At 51.7% G+C, this 21576-nt stretch overlaps 2 protein-coding genes, 1 long non-coding RNA gene and 1 pseudogene across 10 annotated transcripts; 1 reads left to right on the top strand and 3 right to left on the bottom strand.

Moving 5' to 3' along the window:
* Positions 1–9820: 9820 nt before the first annotated feature.
* LOC103649174 (protein MICROTUBULE BINDING PROTEIN 2C-like) lies at positions 9821–10299 on the bottom strand (annotated as a pseudogene).
* Positions 10300–12239: 1940 nt separating this feature from the next.
* On the bottom strand, positions 12240–13344 carry LOC100194004 (Dof zinc finger protein DOF1.6). Its single transcript, NM_001139068.2, has one exon. The coding sequence runs from the start codon at positions 13250–13252 to the stop codon at positions 12518–12520; it is 735 nt and encodes a 244-aa protein (NP_001132540.2). The 5' UTR covers positions 13253–13344; the 3' UTR covers positions 12240–12517.
* A 454-nt stretch (positions 13345–13798) lies between these two features.
* Positions 13799–15653, top strand: LOC109944054 (uncharacterized). The gene is made up of 2 exons (XR_002267318.3): positions 13799–14361; positions 14467–15653. It is a non-coding gene; the product is annotated as an uncharacterized lncRNA (long non-coding RNA).
* Positions 15294–21219, bottom strand: LOC100273866 (uncharacterized). 8 transcript variants are annotated; one of them, XM_008669327.2, is made up of 12 exons: positions 20766–21219; positions 20516–20638; positions 19651–19941; positions 18704–18898; positions 17719–17848; positions 17549–17618; positions 17362–17457; positions 17218–17256; positions 16910–17111; positions 16669–16810; positions 15931–16069; positions 15299–15831 (listed from the first exon to the last, which is right to left on the bottom strand). In XM_008669327.2, exons 1-12 carry the CDS (start codon positions 20776–20778, stop codon positions 15709–15711), a joined length of 1563 nt encoding a protein of 520 aa, XP_008667549.1. In that variant the 5' UTR covers positions 20779–21219; the 3' UTR covers positions 15299–15708. The 8 variants fall into 8 exon arrangements, with proteins under 8 accessions (NP_001347406.1, XP_008667549.1, XP_008667551.1 ...); XM_008669329.2 differs by having other exon boundaries at positions 16669–16774; XM_008669328.2 differs by having other exon boundaries at positions 17719–17845.
* Between the last annotated feature and the right edge of the window lie 357 nt (positions 21220–21576).

The following is a 21576-nucleotide window of genomic DNA, read 5'->3' as shown; positions in this document are numbered from 1 at the left end:
GAATAGAACGCGAAGGGTTTTTCTGCAAACCATCAGCGACTCAGTGCAATAGTAATCGAACTCACTTCGGATTAACCAGAAACGCGGGTGCCGTTCTGCAAAACCGCCAGGGCGCGGGCGCGCGCGGGCGCGTTTTGCCCTGGTCCTGGGCCGTTTGGGCCAGAACCGGCCCAGCTCTGTTAATCCTTTTCTTTTTCTTTTTCAGGAAAACTTTAGAAATATGTAGAAAAATGTAGAAAAATGCTAAAATTGTGAAACTAATTTTCCTAGGTTTGTTATTTTTCATAGTATTTAATAAAAATAAGTTTGTGATTTTTAGTGGAAGTAAGAAATTTTAGAGTATTTAAAGTAGTTAAAAGTATTGGTTATGGATTTTTAGAAAACAAATGGTAGTTCCAAAAATGCTCAAAATTTTTATATGAGTTCCTCATAATATTTAGAAGCCTTGGGTAGGATTTGAATTGATTTGGACCTTGTTTGATCACCAAACCCCAAAACACCCCCCCTGCCCTATGAACTCCTTTACCGACTCCGGAAACCCTAAGTTCCCGGAACTCCGTGAAGGAAAGTTGTATTCAAGACATAGATAATAAATTTATATTATCTTTGCATCCTCATGAGCATCCCATGGCATCCATTCTTATACTTATGTATGGTTATGATTAGAACGTGAAGAAGAGGTAGAAGTCCCCGAAGACAGGACACCACCACCTTCGGAATCCCAGGCCGGGAATAGTTTCTACTTCGATATCTGTGGATCCGAACCCGAATCACCTGTAAACGAAGGCAAGCCCCGGTGCATTTGCCACCTTCCTTGCTGTTTTAAAATCTTTCTCACTTGATTGCTGCATTAGGTGATAGGAGTTGCTTGCTAAAGCCATTCCTGCATTACCTTCCTTGAATTTGATTACCTTCCTTGATCACCTGTTTTACAAAAGCTTTTTGATGCTTAGCTTTGCTTTAGAAAAACAAAAGGTTTTGTTTTTACAAAATATGATGTGGCAAAAGTGGGTGGGATGTTTTTCGAAAATAAAACTTGATGATGGATCTATCAAAGGCCTTGATAGGTTCAACATCGGAAAAGATGTACCTCTGCCAGGTACCAAACTTTGGGTTTGAAATAATTAAGTTGAGACCGGGCAAGTGACTTGCACGAGAAGAGAGTCTCAGTGTAGTGTCTCCGGCTGAGTCGATTAAGGACCTTGTCGATGTAGGCTTGATGATCGAGGACCCTTTAACTGGTCACATGCCTCGTCATGGGTAAGCCTTGCCTCGGGCAGACTAAGGCCGGAATAAGATAACACGAAATGGGCGTGGAGCGGTGGCGAGAGTAGCGTGTACCCTCCGTGGCAAGAGGCTGGACGGTGGTGTATCTGTGCTCTCGGTTTGCGTGAACCTGATCCGGTCTTAAGAACCCCGGTGGCGGGTTGACATATGCAAGGGTTAAGTGCTACATATGTCGTGTGATTGGAGATCCTCAGCTGCGTATAATCGATTCGGATCGCCGTACCTTCGCGGTTATGAAGACTTGGTCACTGCCCTACACGTAGCATTCCACTAAAGACGATGGGCTTTTGTTAAGAAATTGGCTAGTACAGGACCAGTGATTGAATTAGGGTAGAAAGAACTCTAATGCAGGTAATTTTACCTAACTTGACAAATAAAATTGGATTTTTAAGGATCCACTTTAGTAAGCATTTCTGCAAAACAGAGTCTTTGATTATTGAAAAGCCTTACCTTGACTCCCATATAACCAGCATACCCTTGAGAGTCTTTTCTTTAGTCGGGTAAGTCTTGCTGAGTAATTCCATACTCAGGGTTTATCCCTTCGTTGTTTTTAGGTGAGGAAGTAGCAGACTTTTGCTGCTTCTGTGCCAAGGTGGTTCCAAAAGAAGAAAAACAAGACTGAAGTGCGGGAGGACTCGGTCCTCCACTTAGGACCTTTTGCTTAAGAACTTATCGGGAGGAGTTTGTGCCTCCCTTGGTTTGTATAATATTACTACTCTGCACTCACTTTTAGTCTGGTCTGTAATAAAATAACTCAAGCTTGCTTTTGAAATAAATGTAAGTTTATGTAACTGCTTCCGCATTTCTTTATCTCCGATGTTCTGTAATGTCTGCAAGACGGGTGAGACGTTCCTGGTAAAGTAAGGAAAGATACCGAACTTGCCAAGTGACTTAGGAACATCTACAGGGTGTCTGATGTCCGTTGGACAAGGACAACTGTAGGTGGGCCTAATTACTTGCGAGGTTCCGTCACACCAAGGGACCCTCAAGCGCTTCCTAAGGAGAGCTCAAAATGAGTTTGAGCTCAAGGTGAAGAAGATAAGGAGCGACAATGGGTCCGAATTCAAGAACCTTCAAGTGGAAGAGTTCCTTGAGGAGGAGGGGATCAAGCACGAGTTCTCCGCTCCCTACACACCTCAGCAAAATGGTGTGGTAGAGAGGAAGAACAGGACGCTCATAGATATGGCGAGGACTATGCTTGGAGAATTCAAGACCCCCGAGTGCTTTTGGTCGGAAGCCGTGAACACGGTTTGCCACGCCATCAACAGGGTCTACCTTCACCGCCTCCTCAAGAAGACTTCGTATGAGCTACTAACCGGTAACAAACCCAATGTATCTTACTTTCGTGTATTTGGGAGCAGGTGCTACATTCTAGTGAAGAAGGGTAGAAATTCTAAATTTGCTCCCAAAGCTGTAGAAGGGTTTTTGTTAGGTTATGACTCAAATATAAAGGCGTATAGAGTCTTCAACAAATCATCGGGTTTGGTTGAAGTCTCTAGCGACGTTGTATTTGATGAGACTAATGGCTCTCCAAGAGAGAAAGTTGTTGATTGTAATGATGTAGATGAAGAAGATGTTCCGACGGCCGCTATACGAACCATGGCGATTGGAGAAGTGCGGCCATAGGAACAAGATGAACGAGATCAACCTTCTTCCTCAACAACGGTGCATTCCCCAACTCAAGACGATGAACAGGTTCATCAAAAGGAGGCGTGTGATCAAGGGGGAACACAAGATGATCACGTGATGGAGGAAGAAGCGCAACCGGCACCTCCAACCCAAGTTCAAGCGGTGATTCAAAGGGATCATCCCGTCGACCAAATTCTGGGTGATATTAGCAAGGGAGTAACTACTCGATCTCGATTAGTTAATTTTTGTGAGCATTACTCCTTTGTCTCTTCTATTGAGCCTTTCAGGGTAGAAGAGGCCTTGCTAGATCCGGACTGGGTGTTGGCCATGCAGGAGGAACTCAACAACTTCAAGCGCAATGAAGTTTGGACACTGGTGCCTCGTCCTAAGCAAAATGTTGTGGGAACCAAGTGGGTGTTTCGCAACAAACAAGACGAGCACGGAGTGGTGACGAGGAACAAGGCTCGACTTGTGGCAAAAGGTTATGCCCAAGTCGCAGGTTTGGACTTTGAGGAGACTTTTGCTCCTGTGGCTAGGCTAGAGTCCATTCGTATCTTGCTAGCATATGCCGCTCACCATTCTTTCAGGTTGTACCAAATGGATGTGAAGAGCGCTTTCCTCAATGGGCCGATCAAGGAGGAGGTGTACGTGGAGCAACCCCCTGGCTTCGAGGATGAACGGTACCCCGACCACGTGTGTAAGCTCTCTAAGGCGCTCTATGGACTTAAGCAAGCCCCAAGAGCATGGTATGAATGCCTTAGAGACTTTTTAATTGATAATGCTTTCAAGGTTGGGAAAGCCGATCCAACTCTTTTCACTAAGACTTGCGATGGTGATCTTTTTGTGTGCCAAATTTATGTCGATGACATAATATTTGGTTCTACTAATCAAAAGTCTTGTGAAGAGTTTAGCAGGGTAATGACGCAGAAATTCGAGATGTCAATGATGGGCGAGTTGAACTACTTCCTTGGGTTCCAAGTGAAGCAACTCAAGGACGGCACCTTCATCTCCCAAACGAAGTACACGCGAGACTTGCTAAAGCGGTTTGGGATGAAGGACGCCAAGCCCGCAAAGACTCCGATGGGAACCGACGGACACACCGACCTCAACAAAGGAGGTAAGTCCGTTGATCAAAAAGCATATCGGTCCATGATAGGCTCTTTGCTTTATTTATGTGCTAGTAGACCGGATATTATGCTTAGCGTATGCATGTGTGCTAGATTTCAATCCGATCCTAAGGAGTGTCACTTAGTGGCGGTGAAGCGAATTCTTAGATATTTAGTCGCTACGCCTTGCTTCGGGATCTGGTATCCTAAGGGGTCTAACTTTGACTTAATTGGATACTCAGATTCCGACTATGCTGGATGTAAGGTCGATAGAAAGAGTACATCGGGGACGTGCCAATTCTTAGGAAGGTCCCTGGTGTCATGGAACTCTAAGAAACAAACCTCCGTTGCCCTATCCACCGCTGAGGCCGAGTACGTTGCCGCAGGACAGTGTTGCGCGCAACTACTTTGGATGAGGCAAACCCTCCGGGACTTTGGCTACAATCTGAGCAAAGTCCCACTCCTATGTGATAATGAGAGTGCCATCCGCATGGCGGAAAATCCTGTTGAACACAGCCGCACAAAGCACATTGACATCCGGCATCACTTTCTGAGAGACCACCAGCAAAAGGGAGATATCGAAGTGTTTCATGTTAGCACCAAGAACCAGCTAGCCGATATCTTTACCAAGCCTCTAGATGAGAAGACCTTTTGCAGGCTGCGTAGTGAGCTAAATGTCTTAGATTCGCGGAACTTGGATTGAATTGTAGCATACATGTGTTTATGCCTTTGATCATGTTCATTCTGCATTGTGTTGCTTATTATGGTGCTCAAGTTGTACAAGCACTCCCCGGACCTCACAAGTCCTTGTGCCAGTAATGCACATATTTAGGGGGAGATGTGTTACAACTTGACCCTTTGAGACTAACCGTTTGCTTGAGTTTGATTGTTTTAGTCTCAAAGGAGGTTTGAAAGGGAAAGGTGGACTTGGACCGTGAAAGACTTCCACTGCACTCCGATGAGAGGGTAACTTATTCCAAGTTCTTCTTTAAACTCTTATTGCCTATTTACTCTTAATTGAAGATTTTGGTGAAGCAATGGGGTTAAAGGGCCAAGATTGATCCCGTTTTGGTGCTTGATGCCAAAGGGGGAGAAAATAAAGGCCAAAGCGATAAATGGATCAGCTACCACTTGAGAGATTTTGAAAATAGTAGAATAGAGTTTTTTGTTTTGTCAAAACTCTTTTATTGTCTCTCTTGTCAAAAGTTGGCTTCTTGTGGGGAGAAATGTTGATTATATGGGAAAAAGGGGGAGTTTTTGAAATCTTGAATCAAATACTCTTGGAATGACTCTCTTTATGCCTTAACATGTGTGTTTGACTTAGAGATAGAAATTTGAGGTTGGTTCGCAAAAACAAACCAAGTGGTGGCAAAGGATGATCCATATATGCCAAAATTGAATCAAAATAAATTTGAGTTTTATTTGAAGTAATATTGCACTTGTTCTAGTTGCTTTATGTTGTGTTGGCATAAATCACCAAAAAGGGGGAGATTGAAAGGGAAATATGCCCTTGGGCCATTTCTAAGTATTTTGGTGATTGAGTGCCAACACAAGTGCTTAAATGTGAATCTATACCCATGGATGGACAAAGTGCAAATCAAGAGTAAAGGTATGTTTCTAAGCCTTAGTACATTGTTTTGAAAACTAATGTATTGTGTCTAAGTGCTTGAAACAGGAAAAATCCAATTGGAAATGTCTTGGCTCGAGCAGCCAAGAATCTGCTGAGTCTGGGAGCACCGGACAGTGTCCGGTGCGCCAGGCTGGCTCGAGCGAAGTGGCCGCTCTCGGGAATTTACCGGCGACGTACGGCTATAATTCACCGGACTGTCCGGTGTGCACCGGACTGTCCGGTGAGCCAACGGTCGGCCGCGCGATCTGCGCGGGACACGTGGCCAAGCCAACGGCTAGAAGGGGGCACCGGACTGTCCGGTGTGCACCGGACATGTCCGGTGCGCCAACGGCTCCAAGGCCGCCAACGGTCGGCTTCGCTATTTAAGGAAGGAAATCGGGCACCGGACAGTGTCCGGTGTGCACCGGACTGTCCGGTGCGCCAAACGACAGAAGGCAAGAATGGCCTTCCAGATTTGCTCTCAACGGCTCCTAGCTGCCTTGGGGCTATAAAAGGGACCCCTAGGCGCATGGAGGGAGACACCAAGCAACCTTAGAGCATTCTTGATCATCCACACTCAGTCTTTGCGCATTCGTTTGTCATTCTCAGTGATTCGAGCTCCGTTCTAGTGAGAACTTTGAGATAGTCTTTTGAGCTCGATTCTTGGCCATGTGTGTGCGCATTTTGCTGTGGATTTGTGTGTGTTGCTCCCCTCCCTTACTCCGTGCTTCTTTGTGAACTTTAAGTGTAAGGGCGAGAGACTCCAATTTGTGGAGATTCCTCGCAAGTGGGATAAAGATAAAGCAAAGCAAAACATCGTGGTATTCAAGTGGGTCTTTGGACCGCTTGAGAGGGGTTGATTGCAACCCTCGTCCGCTGGGACGCCACAACGTGGAGTAGGCAAGCGTTGGTCTTGGCCGAACCACGGGATAACCACCGTGTCATCTCTGTGATTGATCCTTGTTGGTTGTTGTGTTTTGTTGAGGATTCCGATCTAGCCACTTGGAAATTATTGTGCTAACGATTAACCAAGTTTTGTGGCTTAAGATTTTGAAGTGTTACAGGATCACCTATTCACCCCCCCCCCTCTAGGTGCTCTCAGGTTGCCAAGTCCAGAGAAATTCCAACAGATGCTGGGCCCGTCGTCTTCCTCGGACCCAGAGGGCCCGTAGGTCGAGACGTCCGTCAGCCGGTCCCAAGGCGACCGCATGCGAAACCCCAGAGGGTTTGGACTCGCCTTTACGAGAGCGTCCGCCAAAGCGAGGTCGCTAGGCGGGTTGAGGCTGAATCCAAATGACGTAGGATGGGAATCGGTCGGTACCTTTTGGTCGACGAGCGGCGATGAAGTCACGTCGGGGACTGACTGCACCGTCGTCTCAGGTACGAAGGTGACGTCCAGCAAGCTCTCCGCGAGCGCGCTGGCGTCGTCCGCTTGCTCGGGATTGGCGTGTCGCGGGGAGACGGCGCTCGCCTTCGTCTCAAACGCGAGGTCGACGCCCGGTGCGCCCCCCGTTGGGGTGCCGGGGCCGTCGGCTCGCTCGACATCCGACGAGGCGCTGCCTCCTGCTTGGCCTTGGTTGCCCCGCCTCCTCCTCTGTCGGCGGGGGAGGGGACGGGGTGAGCTCGAAGGTTGCTCTCCCTCCATGCGGGGAAGACGTCACCGATTCCGCCACCGGTGGGCGGGCTGCCAGCCGCCATTGTCGCCGTCGCGCGGCGGTGGAAGGAGTATCATGTCATAGCTGCCGTCGAGGGACATGAACTCAAGACTCCCGAAACGGAGCACCGTCCCGGGTTGGAGAGGTTGCTGGAGACTGCCCATCTGGAGCTTGACGGGAAGCTATTCGTCAACACGCAGCAGGCCCCTACCTGGCGCGCCAACTGTCAGCGTTTCGAGACCGGGGGGTCCCCGAGCCGACGAGTGAATGTCGCCGCGTGCCCCAGCCCAGATGGGTCGAGCGCGAGGGCGAGCGCGAAGGGGGGAAGAGCGAGGCGGCCGGACCGACGTGAGAGAGGTGGGAATCCCGCGGCCTTCGTGTTCGTCCCGCGCCCAGGTCGGGTGCGCTTGCAGTAGGGGGTTACAAGCGTCCACGCGGGAGAGGGAGCGAGCGGCCCCAAGCGAGCGCCTGTTCTCGTCCTCGTCCCCGCGCGGCCAACCCTCTCTAAGAGGGCCCTGGTCCTTCCTTTTATAGGCGTAAGGAGAGGATCCAGGTGTACAATGGGGGGTGTAGCAGAGTGCTACGTGTCTAGCGGGGGAGAGCTAGCGCCCTAAGTACATGCCGTCGTGGCAGCCGGAGAGATTTTGGCACCCAGCTGGTGTGATGTCATGGCCGTCGGAGGAGCGATGGAGCCTGGCGGAGGGACAGCTGTCGGAGCGGTTGGGTCCTTGCTGACGTCTTCTTGCTTCCGTAAGGGGGCTGAGAGCCGTCGTCGTCACAGAGCATGCGGGGCGCCATCATTGCCTATCTAGCGGAGCTAGCCAGATGGGACGCCGGTCTGGTTCCCTGTGGCCCGAGTCAGCTCGGGGTAGGGTGATGATGGCGCCTCCTGTTGACGTGGCTGGCCTGCGCCCCAGGTTGGGCGATGCGGAGGCTCCTCCGAAGCCGAGGTCGAGTCTGTCTTCCGTGGCCGAGGCCGAGTCCGAGCCCCTGGGTCGGGCGAGGCGGAGGTCGTCGACTGAGGCCAGGGCGGAGTCCGAGCCCTGGGGTCGGGCGAAGCGGAGTTCGTCGTCTTCCGGGTCTTAGCCCGAGTCCGAGCCCTGGGTCGGGCGGAGCGGAGTTCGCCGTCTTCCGGGGCTGAGCCCGAGTCCGAGCCCTGGGTCGGGCGGAGCGGAGTTCGCCGTCTTCCGGGACTTAGCCCGAGTCCGAGCCCTGGGTCGGGCGGAGCAGAGTTCGCCGTCTTTCGGGTCTTAGCCCGAGTCCGAGCCCTGGGTCGGGCGGAGCGGAGTTCGCCGTCTTCCGGGGCTGAGCCCGAGTCCGAGCCCTGGGTCGGGCGAAGCGGAGTTCGCCGTCTTCCGGGTCTTAGCCCGAGTCCGAGCCCTGGGTCGGGCGGAGCGGAGTTCGCCGTCTTCCGGGGCTGAGCCCGAGTCCGAGCCCTGGGTCGGGCGAAGCGGAGCTTCCTATGATGCCTCCGGCGGGGCCTGACTGCCTGTCAGCCTCACTCTGTCTAATGGCACCGCAGTCGAAGTGGCGCAGGCGGCGCTGTCCTTCTGTCAGGCCGGTCAGTGGAGCGGCGAAGTGACGGCGGTCACTTCGGCTCTGCCGGGGGGCGCGCGTCAGGATAAAGGTGTCAGGCCACCTTTGCATTAAATGCTCCTGCGACTTGGTCGGTCGGTGTGGTGATTTAGTCAGGGTTGCTTCTTAGCGAAGGCAGGGCCTCGGGCGAGACGGAAATATGTTCGCCGTTGGAGGGGGGCCTCGGGCGAGACGGAAATCCTCCGGGGTCGGCCGCCCTTGTCCGAGGCTAGGCTCGGGCGAGGCGTGATCGAGTCACTCGAATGGACTGATCCCTGACTTAGTCGCACCCATCAGGCCTTTGCAGCTTTATGCTGATGGGGGTTACCAGCTGAGAATTAGGAGTCTTGAGGGTACCCTAATTATGGTCCCCGACAACACCGAACCAAACACTGATCGGGCCAAATCAGTCACTTCCTTAATCTTAAACCCTATAAATACCTTCATCTTCTTTCGCACGTAAACCTCATGATAATCCGATTCTCTCTACAGCCAAATTTTCTCGTAGTTAGATTCTTAGAAAAGTTCGTCAGAAAAAAGACAAAACAAACAGATCCATACTATCATCATGACTAGAGACGAGGGTGGAATTGGGTAGGGTAAGGCTCTGGAAACATACACATGATCTGACGTGAAATATGGGTCCCAGCAGGACCCCATCGTCAACATTCGGATGATCATGGTAAAGGGCTTAAGGCTATGCCCATTGGGCTGCTCCCCATACGACGCTGATGTGCGCGCTGATGACTACGTACGTGGGCAGGTTGAGGACTTCGACCTGTGTATACATGCATCCAGTTGTGTTTATATCGAAGCGCTGACAAAATTATACAGTACAGGTTGAGGGTATATATCGACCGACTCGCTCCTTGCCTCCTTTGGTTATACAGTACAGCGGTCCAGTCTGGACGTCTGGTCAGAGTGAGTGCAACGGCATCAAGTCTAAAATCTTGCATAGGCTACTGTGCTATCATGAACTCGTCGGTAGGGTTCTCCTTGGCGGCAGCTAAAGCCGAGACGTAACGTAACCCGACATTTGCTTCTCCATCTTCTCGACATCATCCGTGTCCTACCACATGTCAAAAGGGAAGACAGCACGTGAGAATTCAGAGAGAAGACATGAATATATGCATGCTTTCGCTGCTTAGAGTACACTAGTCCAAGAAAGAAATCGGTCCAAGTACCATGCTAAAGACTGGAAACAACTTCGGCAAGGAAAAGAGAGTAACTTACATCAAGCTGAACTGGCTCGCCAGTTGTATCCTTGGGTGGAGGGGCTCTGTCGTTCTCTGTTATTTTCCTGAACAACTTCATGAGAGCAGAAACTTCAGCATCCATACAAGCTACATCAACTCGCATGCAGCTCTTCCACCTTCGTACTCGACACATTTGCCTCCCACTCTAACTTCTCTAGCGATGCCTGCTTGTCTGCTAGCATGGTCTACAATAAATGGAAGTTGCACAGCAAGTTACTAAGGTTTTGCTATTAAAAAGGGTGATTCCAGAGAGCACCTTCGGTTCTGTTCCGTGTCACATAACTGAAGGTTGTAGGAGGTGATCTCACATGATGCGAGCAATCAATAGCATGGCACAAACAAGCATGAGAACATAACGGATCTAACAAGAATAAAAGGATCACCTTTTTTTAAACAGGACCGCTTAGCAATAAAATCCCAAGAAAAAATATAGAAAGAGTAGAATTACGAAGTGGGGCCCCCTTCCTTTTTTTTAAAGGAAGCGGCAAAAACTTGCCTCTTCAATATATTAGAAGAGAAATAGATAACAGTCTCCAGAAGACCGAGCAAAAGAAAAAACAAAAAGGAGAAAACATACACTAACTCAATCTAACATACATTAAAACTCCCAATTTGATCTTTCATCAATTGTGTAACCTGGATAACAGATCTTTGAAATCTCTGAAAGATTCTGTTATTTCTTTCCAACCATATATTCCACCAGAAATAGATGAGGAGTCCATCGATAATCTTCTTTGACTCCTTGCAGCAACGATTCCTTAATCTCTTCCACCAATCATACAATGGCCCGAGGTTAGAAACGCCACTTAGAAAGGACAGATTGGCCCAAGATAGGATCAGGTCCCAAACCTCTGCAGAAAACGGACAGTCTTTGTCTAAATGATTGAAAATGGATTGGTCGTTGAACCATGAAACAACACTGAATGTCTGGCAACAGTATAGTTAGAGACTCAAACTATAGCACCAGAAGTTTTTTTGTCCAGTGCAGTTCAACACCAGCGATATGATGAAACGATAATACAAAGATGGACTAACCAGTGCTGGATCATCGTGGGTTTATGAAAGATGGTTTACATCTAATCAAATGATTACGAGGTGAAACCCTGCCACACTCTTTGGAAGAGGTGATACAGTCTACGTAAACCTCAGTGTTTGTGTTGCTCACCGTGAGAGTGACTGAGTGAGAGACAATCTTTTGTATCTTCAAACATACTCTCTATCTCACAATCTATCTCAATATCATCACATGTTGTAAATTTCACTCAATAAAAGTGTAAAGCACGTAGCCATATACAAGATATGTTGGGCACGGATTAATAGACTCACGTATGATTGTTAGACTATGTCCTGTAGAGCATGTATATGATCATGTAAAACATTGTTTTGTATTGTATATATAATATTGTTCTTAAAGTATAGTTTAAAATAGAAGGAGATAAAAAAGAGTTGGTGAAGATAGCCCTAGCGCCTGTCGCGGTGAGAGCGAGATCGATCTCTTCATTGGAAACGAGCAAATAACCTGTTGTGGAATTGGGGAAACCACGTGGCAGTCATGGACACGTTTGTGAAGACCGAAGACGCGTCGTGGCTGTCGCTGGCGTGAACCCCGGGGGCCGAGCCCAAGCGGGCGGGACGAATCGCACCCCGACACACATCGCGGCCGCAGTACAGGGCGGCGATTGACGACCTGACCTGACCCGGATCCGTCGCTGACACGGCGCGCAGGACGGCCCGTCGCCGTCGGAATCGCGACGCGTCGCGATCGGAATCAACGCGTTGTCGGCGCCCGCCGCGGCCCGGAATTTCGAAAAGCCCCCGCGACGCCGACGCCCAACCGAACGAATCCGGCCTGGCTTGAGTTCCATCAGCACCACGCTGCGCGGCGAGTGTAGGAGTACGTGCGTGCTAAACATAACTGTAGCATTCAGACAACGTACATTTTCGTACTCGCCTAGTTTAGCGTTTGCACTTTGCGAGAACCAGCGTCACACTACCTACATGCGTGGCCGGCTTTAAGAATATATGCCTCCAACACTTGCAACGACACGATTTCTTCGAAGTTCGCCGTTCCCTGTTCTTGCGATTCTCATGGCCTTAAACTAAGAAAGCACCACAATCAGGTCAAACTGTCAAAGCAAGCACAGATTCATGCAGAGCCCGGCTATCCCATATGTTAGCCTTTTTACTAGAATTGCAGTACAAAGCGGCGATTAAAAACCATCAACACAACTACACAAGTACGCGAGACTATCGGTCTAGACAACAGTAAGCTTAGGAGACTACTACAGCGCCTAGCTTCAAGAGCCCGACGCACTGCGTGCTCTGTTCCTCTCATCTCGTCGACCGTGTGATCATGGTTGATTAGTTAACCATGGGCGCCATGGCGTTGTCACGGGTCACTCACGGCAGATTGAGGAACAGCGCCGGGTCGGTGTCGGCGAACACGCTGGTGCCCCAGCCCCAGTAGGGCGGCCCCAGGTCGCAGCCCGACGGCCACTCGAAGCGGCTCGGGTGCGGCAGCAGCTCCCTAACGCCGCCGCTCCCAGCATCTGGCGCCGGGGACGTGTCCGCGAAAGCGCCGACGGACACCGGAAGCGCGGCCGGCGGCTTCTCCGTGGCGACAGCCGCCGCTGCGTGCTCCGTCGCGCTCGGCTTCTCCGAGGCAGTCACCGTCGCTGCGGACGGTGCCGTGCTCGCGACGTCGGCGGTGGAGGCGTCCGTGCCGGGCGCGGCGGGGTCCGGGGCAGGCGCGACGCGGCGGCGCTTGGAGTTCTTCGACCGCTTCGTGGCCTTGGGCGCGGCGCCGGGCGAGGTTGACGTCGTCGTCGCCGAGGATGATGAGGAGCTGCTGCTGCTGCTGCTCTTGCGCGTGCCGCCCCCGACGGGGACGTTGCGGAGGGACCCGCCCTTGGTCCAGTAGCGGCGGCACGACTTGCACAAGTGGCGCGGCTGCGACGTGTTGTAGTTGTTGTAGTAGCAGAACTTGGTGTCCCGCGACCCGCACCGCGGGCACGGGTCGCCGCCCGGCGCCGGCCTCTCCTCCTCCTTGGCAACCGCCACGGGGTAGCCCTTGGGGCGGCGGAGGTCCACGCCCGCGAACGGCGGCACGGGACGACGCCCTGGCTCCTCCTGCATGCGTGGCGTCGTGTGGGCGAGCAACGCAGGCTGTTCCGAGCAGGGAGCGTTGCGGCGGGCGAATGGTAGATGACGGGCTGTTTCAGTTTCAGCTGCTCGCTAGCGTCGGTGGTCGACTCGCTCTCGAGTTTATGGGCACCGGCGCCGGGTCGGTGGACCAGGCCCGGTCGGTCCGGGTAACTCTCACCGCTTCGCTTATGTTTACCGCCGGGCGGGCCGACGCGTCAGTGGCTCGTGGTCGCGCACGTCGAGCGGTGCGCGGGGATGTGAGGTGGTGTCGAGTGTCGACTGTGGAGTCGGTGAGGGTGGCGCACGCGTCACTCTTCTTGACCGAGGCACACGGCACAGTGGCGACCGGCGGGGAGCGACAGGCAAACAGCAACCGCCGAGAGTTTGTACTGTACGGGGCGGGCGGTGCCGTACCCGTACGCGTCCGTGGCGCGCGCACACGGCGGGGCCAGGTGGCCAGCCCCGAGCCCCCGACCGCGACCCCACTGGTGGCACGGCACCTTGCCCGCGACGGTCTACGTGTGCCGTGCCGAGCCCGCGCGCGGTAGCTGCCTCGTGGACCAACGATCGGTGCACATGCCCCGGTCCCGCCCGTCGGTCGAGTACTGGTGCGGAACTGCGGCTACAGGAAGTTGGGTTTTTAGCGGCCGCGGGACCAGTGGCCTGGGCTGGGTGTTTCTCGCCCCGGGCAGTGGCGCTCTGCGCCGCGCCGTGTCGGCGTCGGCGGCCATTGCCCGCAACAGCGGTCGGCGGGGGATTTCCGCGGTCACGACACCGAACTGGATGAATGGCTATTTGTTCGCCGAGTTTTAGTGCGACGGACCGGAGTACTGGACCGTAGACCGATCGCCTAGGTCCCGAACGGGGGGCGGCCGCGTCTGAGGATCAGTGGCACAGAGGCTGGTGACCAGTGGCAGTGAAGCAGCGTCGTGTGCCGGAGGGCGGAGGAAGGGTGGCCAACGCGCCGACGGCAGTGGGCCCAAGTTAGGCCGGGGTGGTGGAGCGCATGTGACGCGAACGTGAGGATCTGAGGATGATGGTGGCGGGTTTCTGCTTTGTATCACGAATAAAGCAAGCCAAGGCGGACGAGGTCATCGCAGGTACTTTGTCACAACTGCTATTGATTTTTTTTCCCTTAGCTATGATATACTATACTATATCACATACAGTAACATAAACAAATGTTACGACCCTTGTAAGAACAGAATCTGGTGGAACGCAGTATGACCGTATTGTGGAGCCCGTTGACGAGTACACAACATGGAGCTGGACTCGGTTGTTGTGATGAACAAGCGCATACGAGATGAAGGACCTGCTCCTTCTGTTAGGTTAGGTACAGACTACAGACAGATTCAAGAAATGGTTCACCGATTCTCTCTTTTTTCAGAATAAACAGACCTTTTGTTGCTGTAGTTGTTGTTGTTTGAGCAGATGCATGAAGATAGTGATAGAATTGAGACAGGTTGGTGTCATCGAATAGGCCATCCATGTGATGCAATGCAACACACACCGACAATACTGAAAAATGTTCCAGTGGGGGTTTCAGATGGAGGTATTTGTTGCAGGCATCCGTGATGGTTGTTCGTGAAATGCACTGCAACCCGCGCCTGTGTCTTGAGTTTTGACCCACCACGCTAACCTGAATCCCAATAACCGCCCGCTGCTTAAAAGTAGACAAGCTGCCCGTGGGAGCCGTCATTCCTGAAGCGCCACGCAACCGAACCGATGCAGCAGGACGCCCTTGGATTCAAACCACCGGTCTCAACAGCACACGTGCAGTCCGTTGTCCGTGCCCAGCATCGGAGTACTCGTGGTTGCACGGCTCACTCGTACCATGAACAATGATAGTTGGCGTACCTGCTTCTGAACGCGGCCAACTCGAGATCGTCTCGTTGTGCCGCCGGCGTGCGAGTTCGATCCGTCACGCACAGACTGTCACATAAACCGTTGGTCAAACAGGCACACGACACGACACGACTGTCAGTTTCCCTGAGACCGACGGCGGTGCAATTACAGTCCCAGCATAGCGTATACATAGAAATAACGGAACAACTTGACTGGCCGGTGCCGTGCCTGGGAGAGCTGCTGGACATCATAATCATATCTTACAGGTTGCTAGTATACAGGTCTAAAACGCGGAGAGACCTGTTCAAGGAGGGGAAGAAGCTTCTCAGATGAATGGAAGCCTGTGTACAAGAAGAGCGGCTTCACAATCCGCAATGGGAAGCTCCACGGTTCGTTCCTCTACGTAAAAACAATGGGCTAGACAGGGGATGGCGGCGGGAGCGATCAAATCAAAAAGAATACAGCCGGGGTCTCAGCCCATCACCGAGCACGCGATGTGCAACCAATCCAAGAGAGAGCCTCCCGTCGGGCTGGGAGAAAAAAAAAAGAATGATCAATCCGTCTGTCGTCTGGGAACGAGGCGGAGTGAGAGAGGCCCATCATCAGCTGTTGTCCCGTTTATGCCGTTTCGTCGCGTGGGGGAGGAGACCGTCAGCGCTAGCTCCCAACGTTGTCACGTGATGGCCGCCTAGTTCGTTACTAGATGCTGGATCGGCTGGTGGTTCCTGCGCGGAATCCAAGTCCCCGTTTCAGTTTTGCTGGAATACTGTCTTTTTATATACGAGCATGAACATCCATCCGTTCATATGGTTCGGGTACTTTACCTTGGAGTTGGAGGATACACCACCAGCAGATGCAGATCTCTTGCCAGCACGCTTTCCCAGGTTGATCTGCACAGAGATGCTGGTTTGGGACAGATCCACACCTGAGCTCTGAAGGGCGTGAGACAACGAGATAAGTAACCTGTTACAAATAAAACAAAACATGTGTCAACATACATTTATCTTCAGCGAAGACAAACAAGTCTTTCGTTGCCCGTGCCTAAACACAGAGTGCTTTCTGAGCACTATATTGTGAAAGAACCTAGGTACAGACGAAATAGCAAGATATTTCAGGTGGGAAAACCTAATGCTGGGCACACTCAAAGGGAAAAAAAAGACTTTACAGTAAGAACGAATACTATGGGGTCTATAGATTAAGGCCAAAAACAGTTGGGGATACCAAAAAAAAAAACCTTTATGGTTATGGACCTATGTTGTTTAAAAAAAAGTAGAACCCTTTATGGTTATAGAACTATGTTGTTTAGGACAAGATCTAGTAAAATATTATAAACAACAAACATCAGTAACTTTTAAATTACTTCGTTTGAAAATATACAAGTTATACATGTAAAATTGCATAGAAAAATACTATGCAAAATATCATAAAGTTGAAGGATTCTAAAAATATGGTGCATAAGAAATTATGGTCAGATACATGCACCAGCGACTATGCATAATCAAATGTAGCAAGCATTTTTTAACGGAGTGGGCAACAAATAACTTATATTCTTTGTGACTTACTCTTGGGAATAGGTACTGGACACACTGATCATTCCTTCATCTATTGCCAACTCCTGGCTGTTAAGCATTTCACTTTTCACTGCAGAGTCATCCACAGGGGACGGACCTGTCCATTGAGGTTGGGACTGAGATATAGCATTATCTACATGTAAAGAAGAGTCATAAGTAACCAGTGCTGCTTCTAGTCTCAGAAAGTACTTCTGAGAATAATGCAAAATCATATGTGAACCATCGATCATACTTGTAATATTCGCCGGAGTTTCTGATGATCTGTAGCAGCCGCTAGCCACGTGATTAGTTTCTGCCTGGTCCAGTGCCCCTGATGCAGCTGCAGATGTGTGATTATCATCGAGTTTCCCAGTGAAATTAGATCCAGGGGAGGATCCATTTCTCACGAAATGTGAAGGGTCAGGCGGGGAATCTCCTGGGATTTGGCCTTTACTCTGCAGCACAAGAATAACAAGCATGCCTAAGATGATGGTTCAAAACTATTGACACAGCATTATCGACCCGGCAAGGCAAATGCATTTTTTAGCAACAAACACTTGCCTGTGCATTTTTCCAGAATGATCGAAAATACATATTTGACTGCAAGAATGTAAAACTACATTCAGACACAGACAATCATGAATTGACTGTTCCTTTCCTAACGGCAGTAGCAAGCATTGCAGCTTTCGATAAAGAAGCAATTACCCACGGAAGCATCGTTGGATTTTCTTGGTTCCATTCTGGGAATGTTGCCTCGTATTTTTGCGCTTTCTCTTGCAAAAAACGTATATATTCAATAACCTGCAGTAGAAAGAATGGCACGAAGGGATCATGTATTAGTCAACTGAGAAAGAATACTTTGACGAAACAGGAAAACCTGTTGAAACCTTACCTCCAAGAGAAATGTTGCTTTGTCTCTCTTTTGATCATTGTGTGGCAACAGCTCCCTAAGTATCTGAAACCTGTAGAATGATGTGGAGCAAAATAGAAACATAATCCATACAAGGGCCAAAACTTATTTGCGAGCTTATAACTGGTCACAAAATTACTGCATCAAAGCACCTATCATTGATCTTGCTGCGTCTGCGCTGCTCTGTGGCCGAGTGTTTTGACCGTGGTGTGTTTGGCCCCTGATTTGTACCGCCATCGCTGCAGCTCCCACCCTTCCAATCCACCCTTACTGCCAAATCTGCTGATGCAAACACTGGTTATCAGTATAAAATATTGCAGAAAACAACATGTGAACCCTTTTTTTTACTCGTATTAAAATAAAGCGATAATTGCACAAATTCTTTTTATGAAGCAAAATTTCCATAGTATGCCATGCTCATTTGTGGATTCGAGTGCCCTACCATGGTTGTGTTATGGTGAGGGATACACAACAGAATACATTATGAAGTTGGGACACCAAAGGAAAGAATTATGGGATATGGCCTAGTTTGGCTCACTTTAACACATCACACATGCTCCTCAGTCCTCAGCAAGAACTATGGAAGAAAAGGGCATTTTAAAAAGATCATGTCCGCCTCCACCCCAACTGAGGTTGGAGAAAGAAGATCAAGCAATGCAAATAATCCCCTGCATGGAAGGAGTGTATCTCTCCATGGCTTCCCTCGAATACTTGGCGTGCGCTCCAGCCGTCACCACAGGCAAACTACATGGTGATGAGCGTTTGTCAAGGAAACGAGCGTCCACCGCGTGTGCGGCAACTCGTAGCGCGTGGAGCTGGTGGACCGATGGACGTGGGCCGACTACTACAACCACCGTCCACCAGCCCGCGCCCGTCGCCACCAGCGCGTGTGGACTCATCCCTTCCACACCAGTATTCCTCTTTCATACCGGTAACTCTGCTACACGAACATGGTACACTAGCGGACTAGCCCCGATGAGTGCGAGTAGGACGGAGGCGTCTTAAAAAAAACCATTGAACGAGAATGGGCGGAAACTGTCAGAAGTCGAGATAAAGATCGAGTTTTCACATAGTTCGCTGGAGTCAAGAGCAAGAGAGGAGAATGAATTTCGCATAGATTGAGCGGAATTGAGGTACCTTGGAGCGAGGAGGAGACCTCGCGGCGCGTGGTGAGGCCGTCTTCGTCGTCGAACCCGGCTCCGCCGCTGGATCTGGAGCCTGAATCCATGACCCCGCCTCCGCCGCGGCCCTTCCTATCCGGTTGCGCCTGCTGCGGCGGCGGACTGACCTGCAAGGAGCCGGCGAAGGGGAGCGCCCACTGCTGCTGGTGCCCTGCGCCACAACACAAGCCGCCTTTAACGTTAGTTCTTTTTTTCTTCTTTCCCACACAAACAAACAGTGTTTTTAGTAATTTCCCACACAAACAGTTACTATCGAAGTATTGCACAGGCGGAAGCCGAGCGGCCCCACATGTCGGTGGAAGGTGGGGCCAGTGGCAGCTAGCGCGGCGTGGATGTAGCCGGCAGCTCGGCCATCAGTGGGCCAGGCCCGGCGGGCGAGCACCTGGAGGTCACGTGGGTGGGGTGGGTCTCGCGAGAAAGAGGACGCGACAGGAGGCTGAAGTGCACGGGCAACATGGACCCGGGCTTGCTGGCCCGGCGGAGTACGTACATGCACGAGGTCTGTTGGGCCGTTCTCTCATATCTCTGGCGCACTGTTGAGACAGGCATGCAAAAGCCGGGGCCCGCGTGCACGATTAACCATGCGACATGGCAGTACGGCACACGACGCGCACGCGCTGCGACCGTGGCGCCGTGTCTTTGTGGCGTGTGTATTTCGGGATGGACTAGCTAGACGAAATGGTGGAGGTACATGAGGACTAGTTGAGTACTTGAGTCTCCTGACTCTTGAGCATGTACTCCCTCCGTTCCCATCAATGTACTCCATTCCCAATTGGTGTCGCTACAGAATCTAACTAGGTTTAATTAGAGTTATATGTATTTTCTTATATAGTAAAACATATGTATGTATTTAGTTTAGCGTTAAAAGCGTTTGGACACGTAGCGAGTGTAGTATAGACGTACCTCGCGCGCCCGGCTGCAGCGTCGCTGCAGGTTGGCCCCAGAGCACGAACGGCGGCGGCTCCGACTTGACGACGGCCGACGGCAGCGCGACCGACACGGGCGCGGGGCTGATGCTGAAGGTGCCGACGCCGCCGGGCAGGGGAAGGGGCAGCGCGCGCTGCTTGGCGACCGCCACCTGCTGCCGGTGCCTGATCTCCGCGGCTGGAGCGGGCAGCGGCGACGGCTCCGGCGGCGCTCCTGGCTTCTGATCGAACGGCTGCAGGAAGTCGTGCGTCTTCAAGAGAAAATTACCTACACGTACGCAGTAACTTTTTCTTCTCAGTGGTAGCTAGCGATCGGGCAGTAATAAAAGGAAATGATTTTTCTCTCTTAAACAAAAATAAGAAGAATCAAAGTAAATCGTATAAAATGTCCATACGGCTAAGCATGATTAAGCCAGCCCGTGGGTGGGTGGGTGGGTGCGTGGGCCCCGGACAGATGGGATGGAAGGGCGTCGACGGCTCCTTGCGTCCAACCCACACGTGACCCGCCGTTGCTTTTGGTTGTCGCATCTTATCGCCGCCCAGCTTAATTTGCGTGAAGTTTATACGGTACGGAGTACTATTTTATCACATATATTTGAATTAAAATCCCAATCATCACGCGTCAGTTCGAGAGGAACAGGCAAATATGATCAGTTGTCAATTACTACAAGCTGGTTTACAAGGCTTTCTCCCCGGCCGGTTGATCCAGGCAAGAACAAAAGAACTGCAACCAGCAGATCTAGTCTAGCTACCTAACACTACTGTACTGGACGGAGGTCAGAACGAGGGAGCAGAATTGCCATGAGCGAGAGGGAGAGAGAATATGAAGCAAACATGCAGACCTTGAGAAGGAGGCGGCGTCTTGGAGTCGTGGAGCAGGAGAGGAGCGTCCTTGGCGGCGGCGGCCGCGGCGGCGGCGGCGTACAACGAGAGGAAGTCGTGCTCGTGCGTCGCCGCCTTGTTCCCTGCGAGATTTCAGAAGAGTTAGGGCGATCGATCTACGCCCTGTGCTCGTCCTCGAAAAGTCACACTACGCAGCAAAGGACATGGCGCGGCGGCCATGCCCGTGCGCGCGCGCGCGCTTGTACGTACCTTGGATGCCCATAGTCGTCGCACGTCAATCGCAGCGCCCCGCCATCGCCGCCTGGACTCGCAATTCACTCACTTTGCTTGGGCCAGTAGCTTCCGCCGTCGGCCGCCGACCGCACCGGAAGAAGCCGCGCGCGGGGGAGCGGCGGGAATCCGTCGTCCCGGTGGATCGGGAGTTCTCACGTGACGCCTGACGCGCGAGAGAGGTTTCCCACCCGGCCACCTCCCTCTCCGGCGGCTCAGACCTTGCTTTGGCTTCGCTTCGTTTTCTTCCCTCTCTTCCTCCACTACGCTTACCAGCTATGGCTGGTGGTAGCGCTCGCGAGACGCTTTATACGCCAGGCCCCGTCAACTACTCGCGCACCCCGGTTTCCTTCGCCGCGCGCGTGCTCGCGCGCAGACGCAGACGCAGACGCAGACGCAGACCCAGAGCCAGAGCCAGGCAGCGGTTAGCTCCGGCGCGCACGTGCTGGCTTCTGGTTAAATGGGTTTAATCACCCGCCGCGCCGTACTGATGCTCTCTGCCGTGCTCTGGGGTTAATCCCGAGGCGACCTGGATGAGGCACGCCGCACGCGGGTTAATTATTCGATTAGATTACATATTTGAGGGGGGCGACGTGGATGGGGACTAGGGGTCACGTGACGGTTTGGGGAGGTGGGGACTGGGCAGGCACATGAGGCCGGGAACTGCGGGCATCCCGTGGATGGAGACGCCCACCGGCTGATGTGTGCTCCAGATTCGGCCAGGGGCCTCCTCCGGTTCAGTCTCCCTTACCGGCTGTTTAGATCCCATGAATCGAAAACAAATGTCTAG

The sequence above is a fragment of the Zea mays genome, chromosome 2, assembly GCF_902167145.1.
Source record: "Zea mays cultivar B73 chromosome 2, Zm-B73-REFERENCE-NAM-5.0, whole genome shotgun sequence".
Taxonomy (NCBI): domain Eukaryota; kingdom Viridiplantae; phylum Streptophyta; class Magnoliopsida; order Poales; family Poaceae; genus Zea; species Zea mays.
This window is presented reverse-complemented; position numbering and strand designations above follow the sequence as displayed.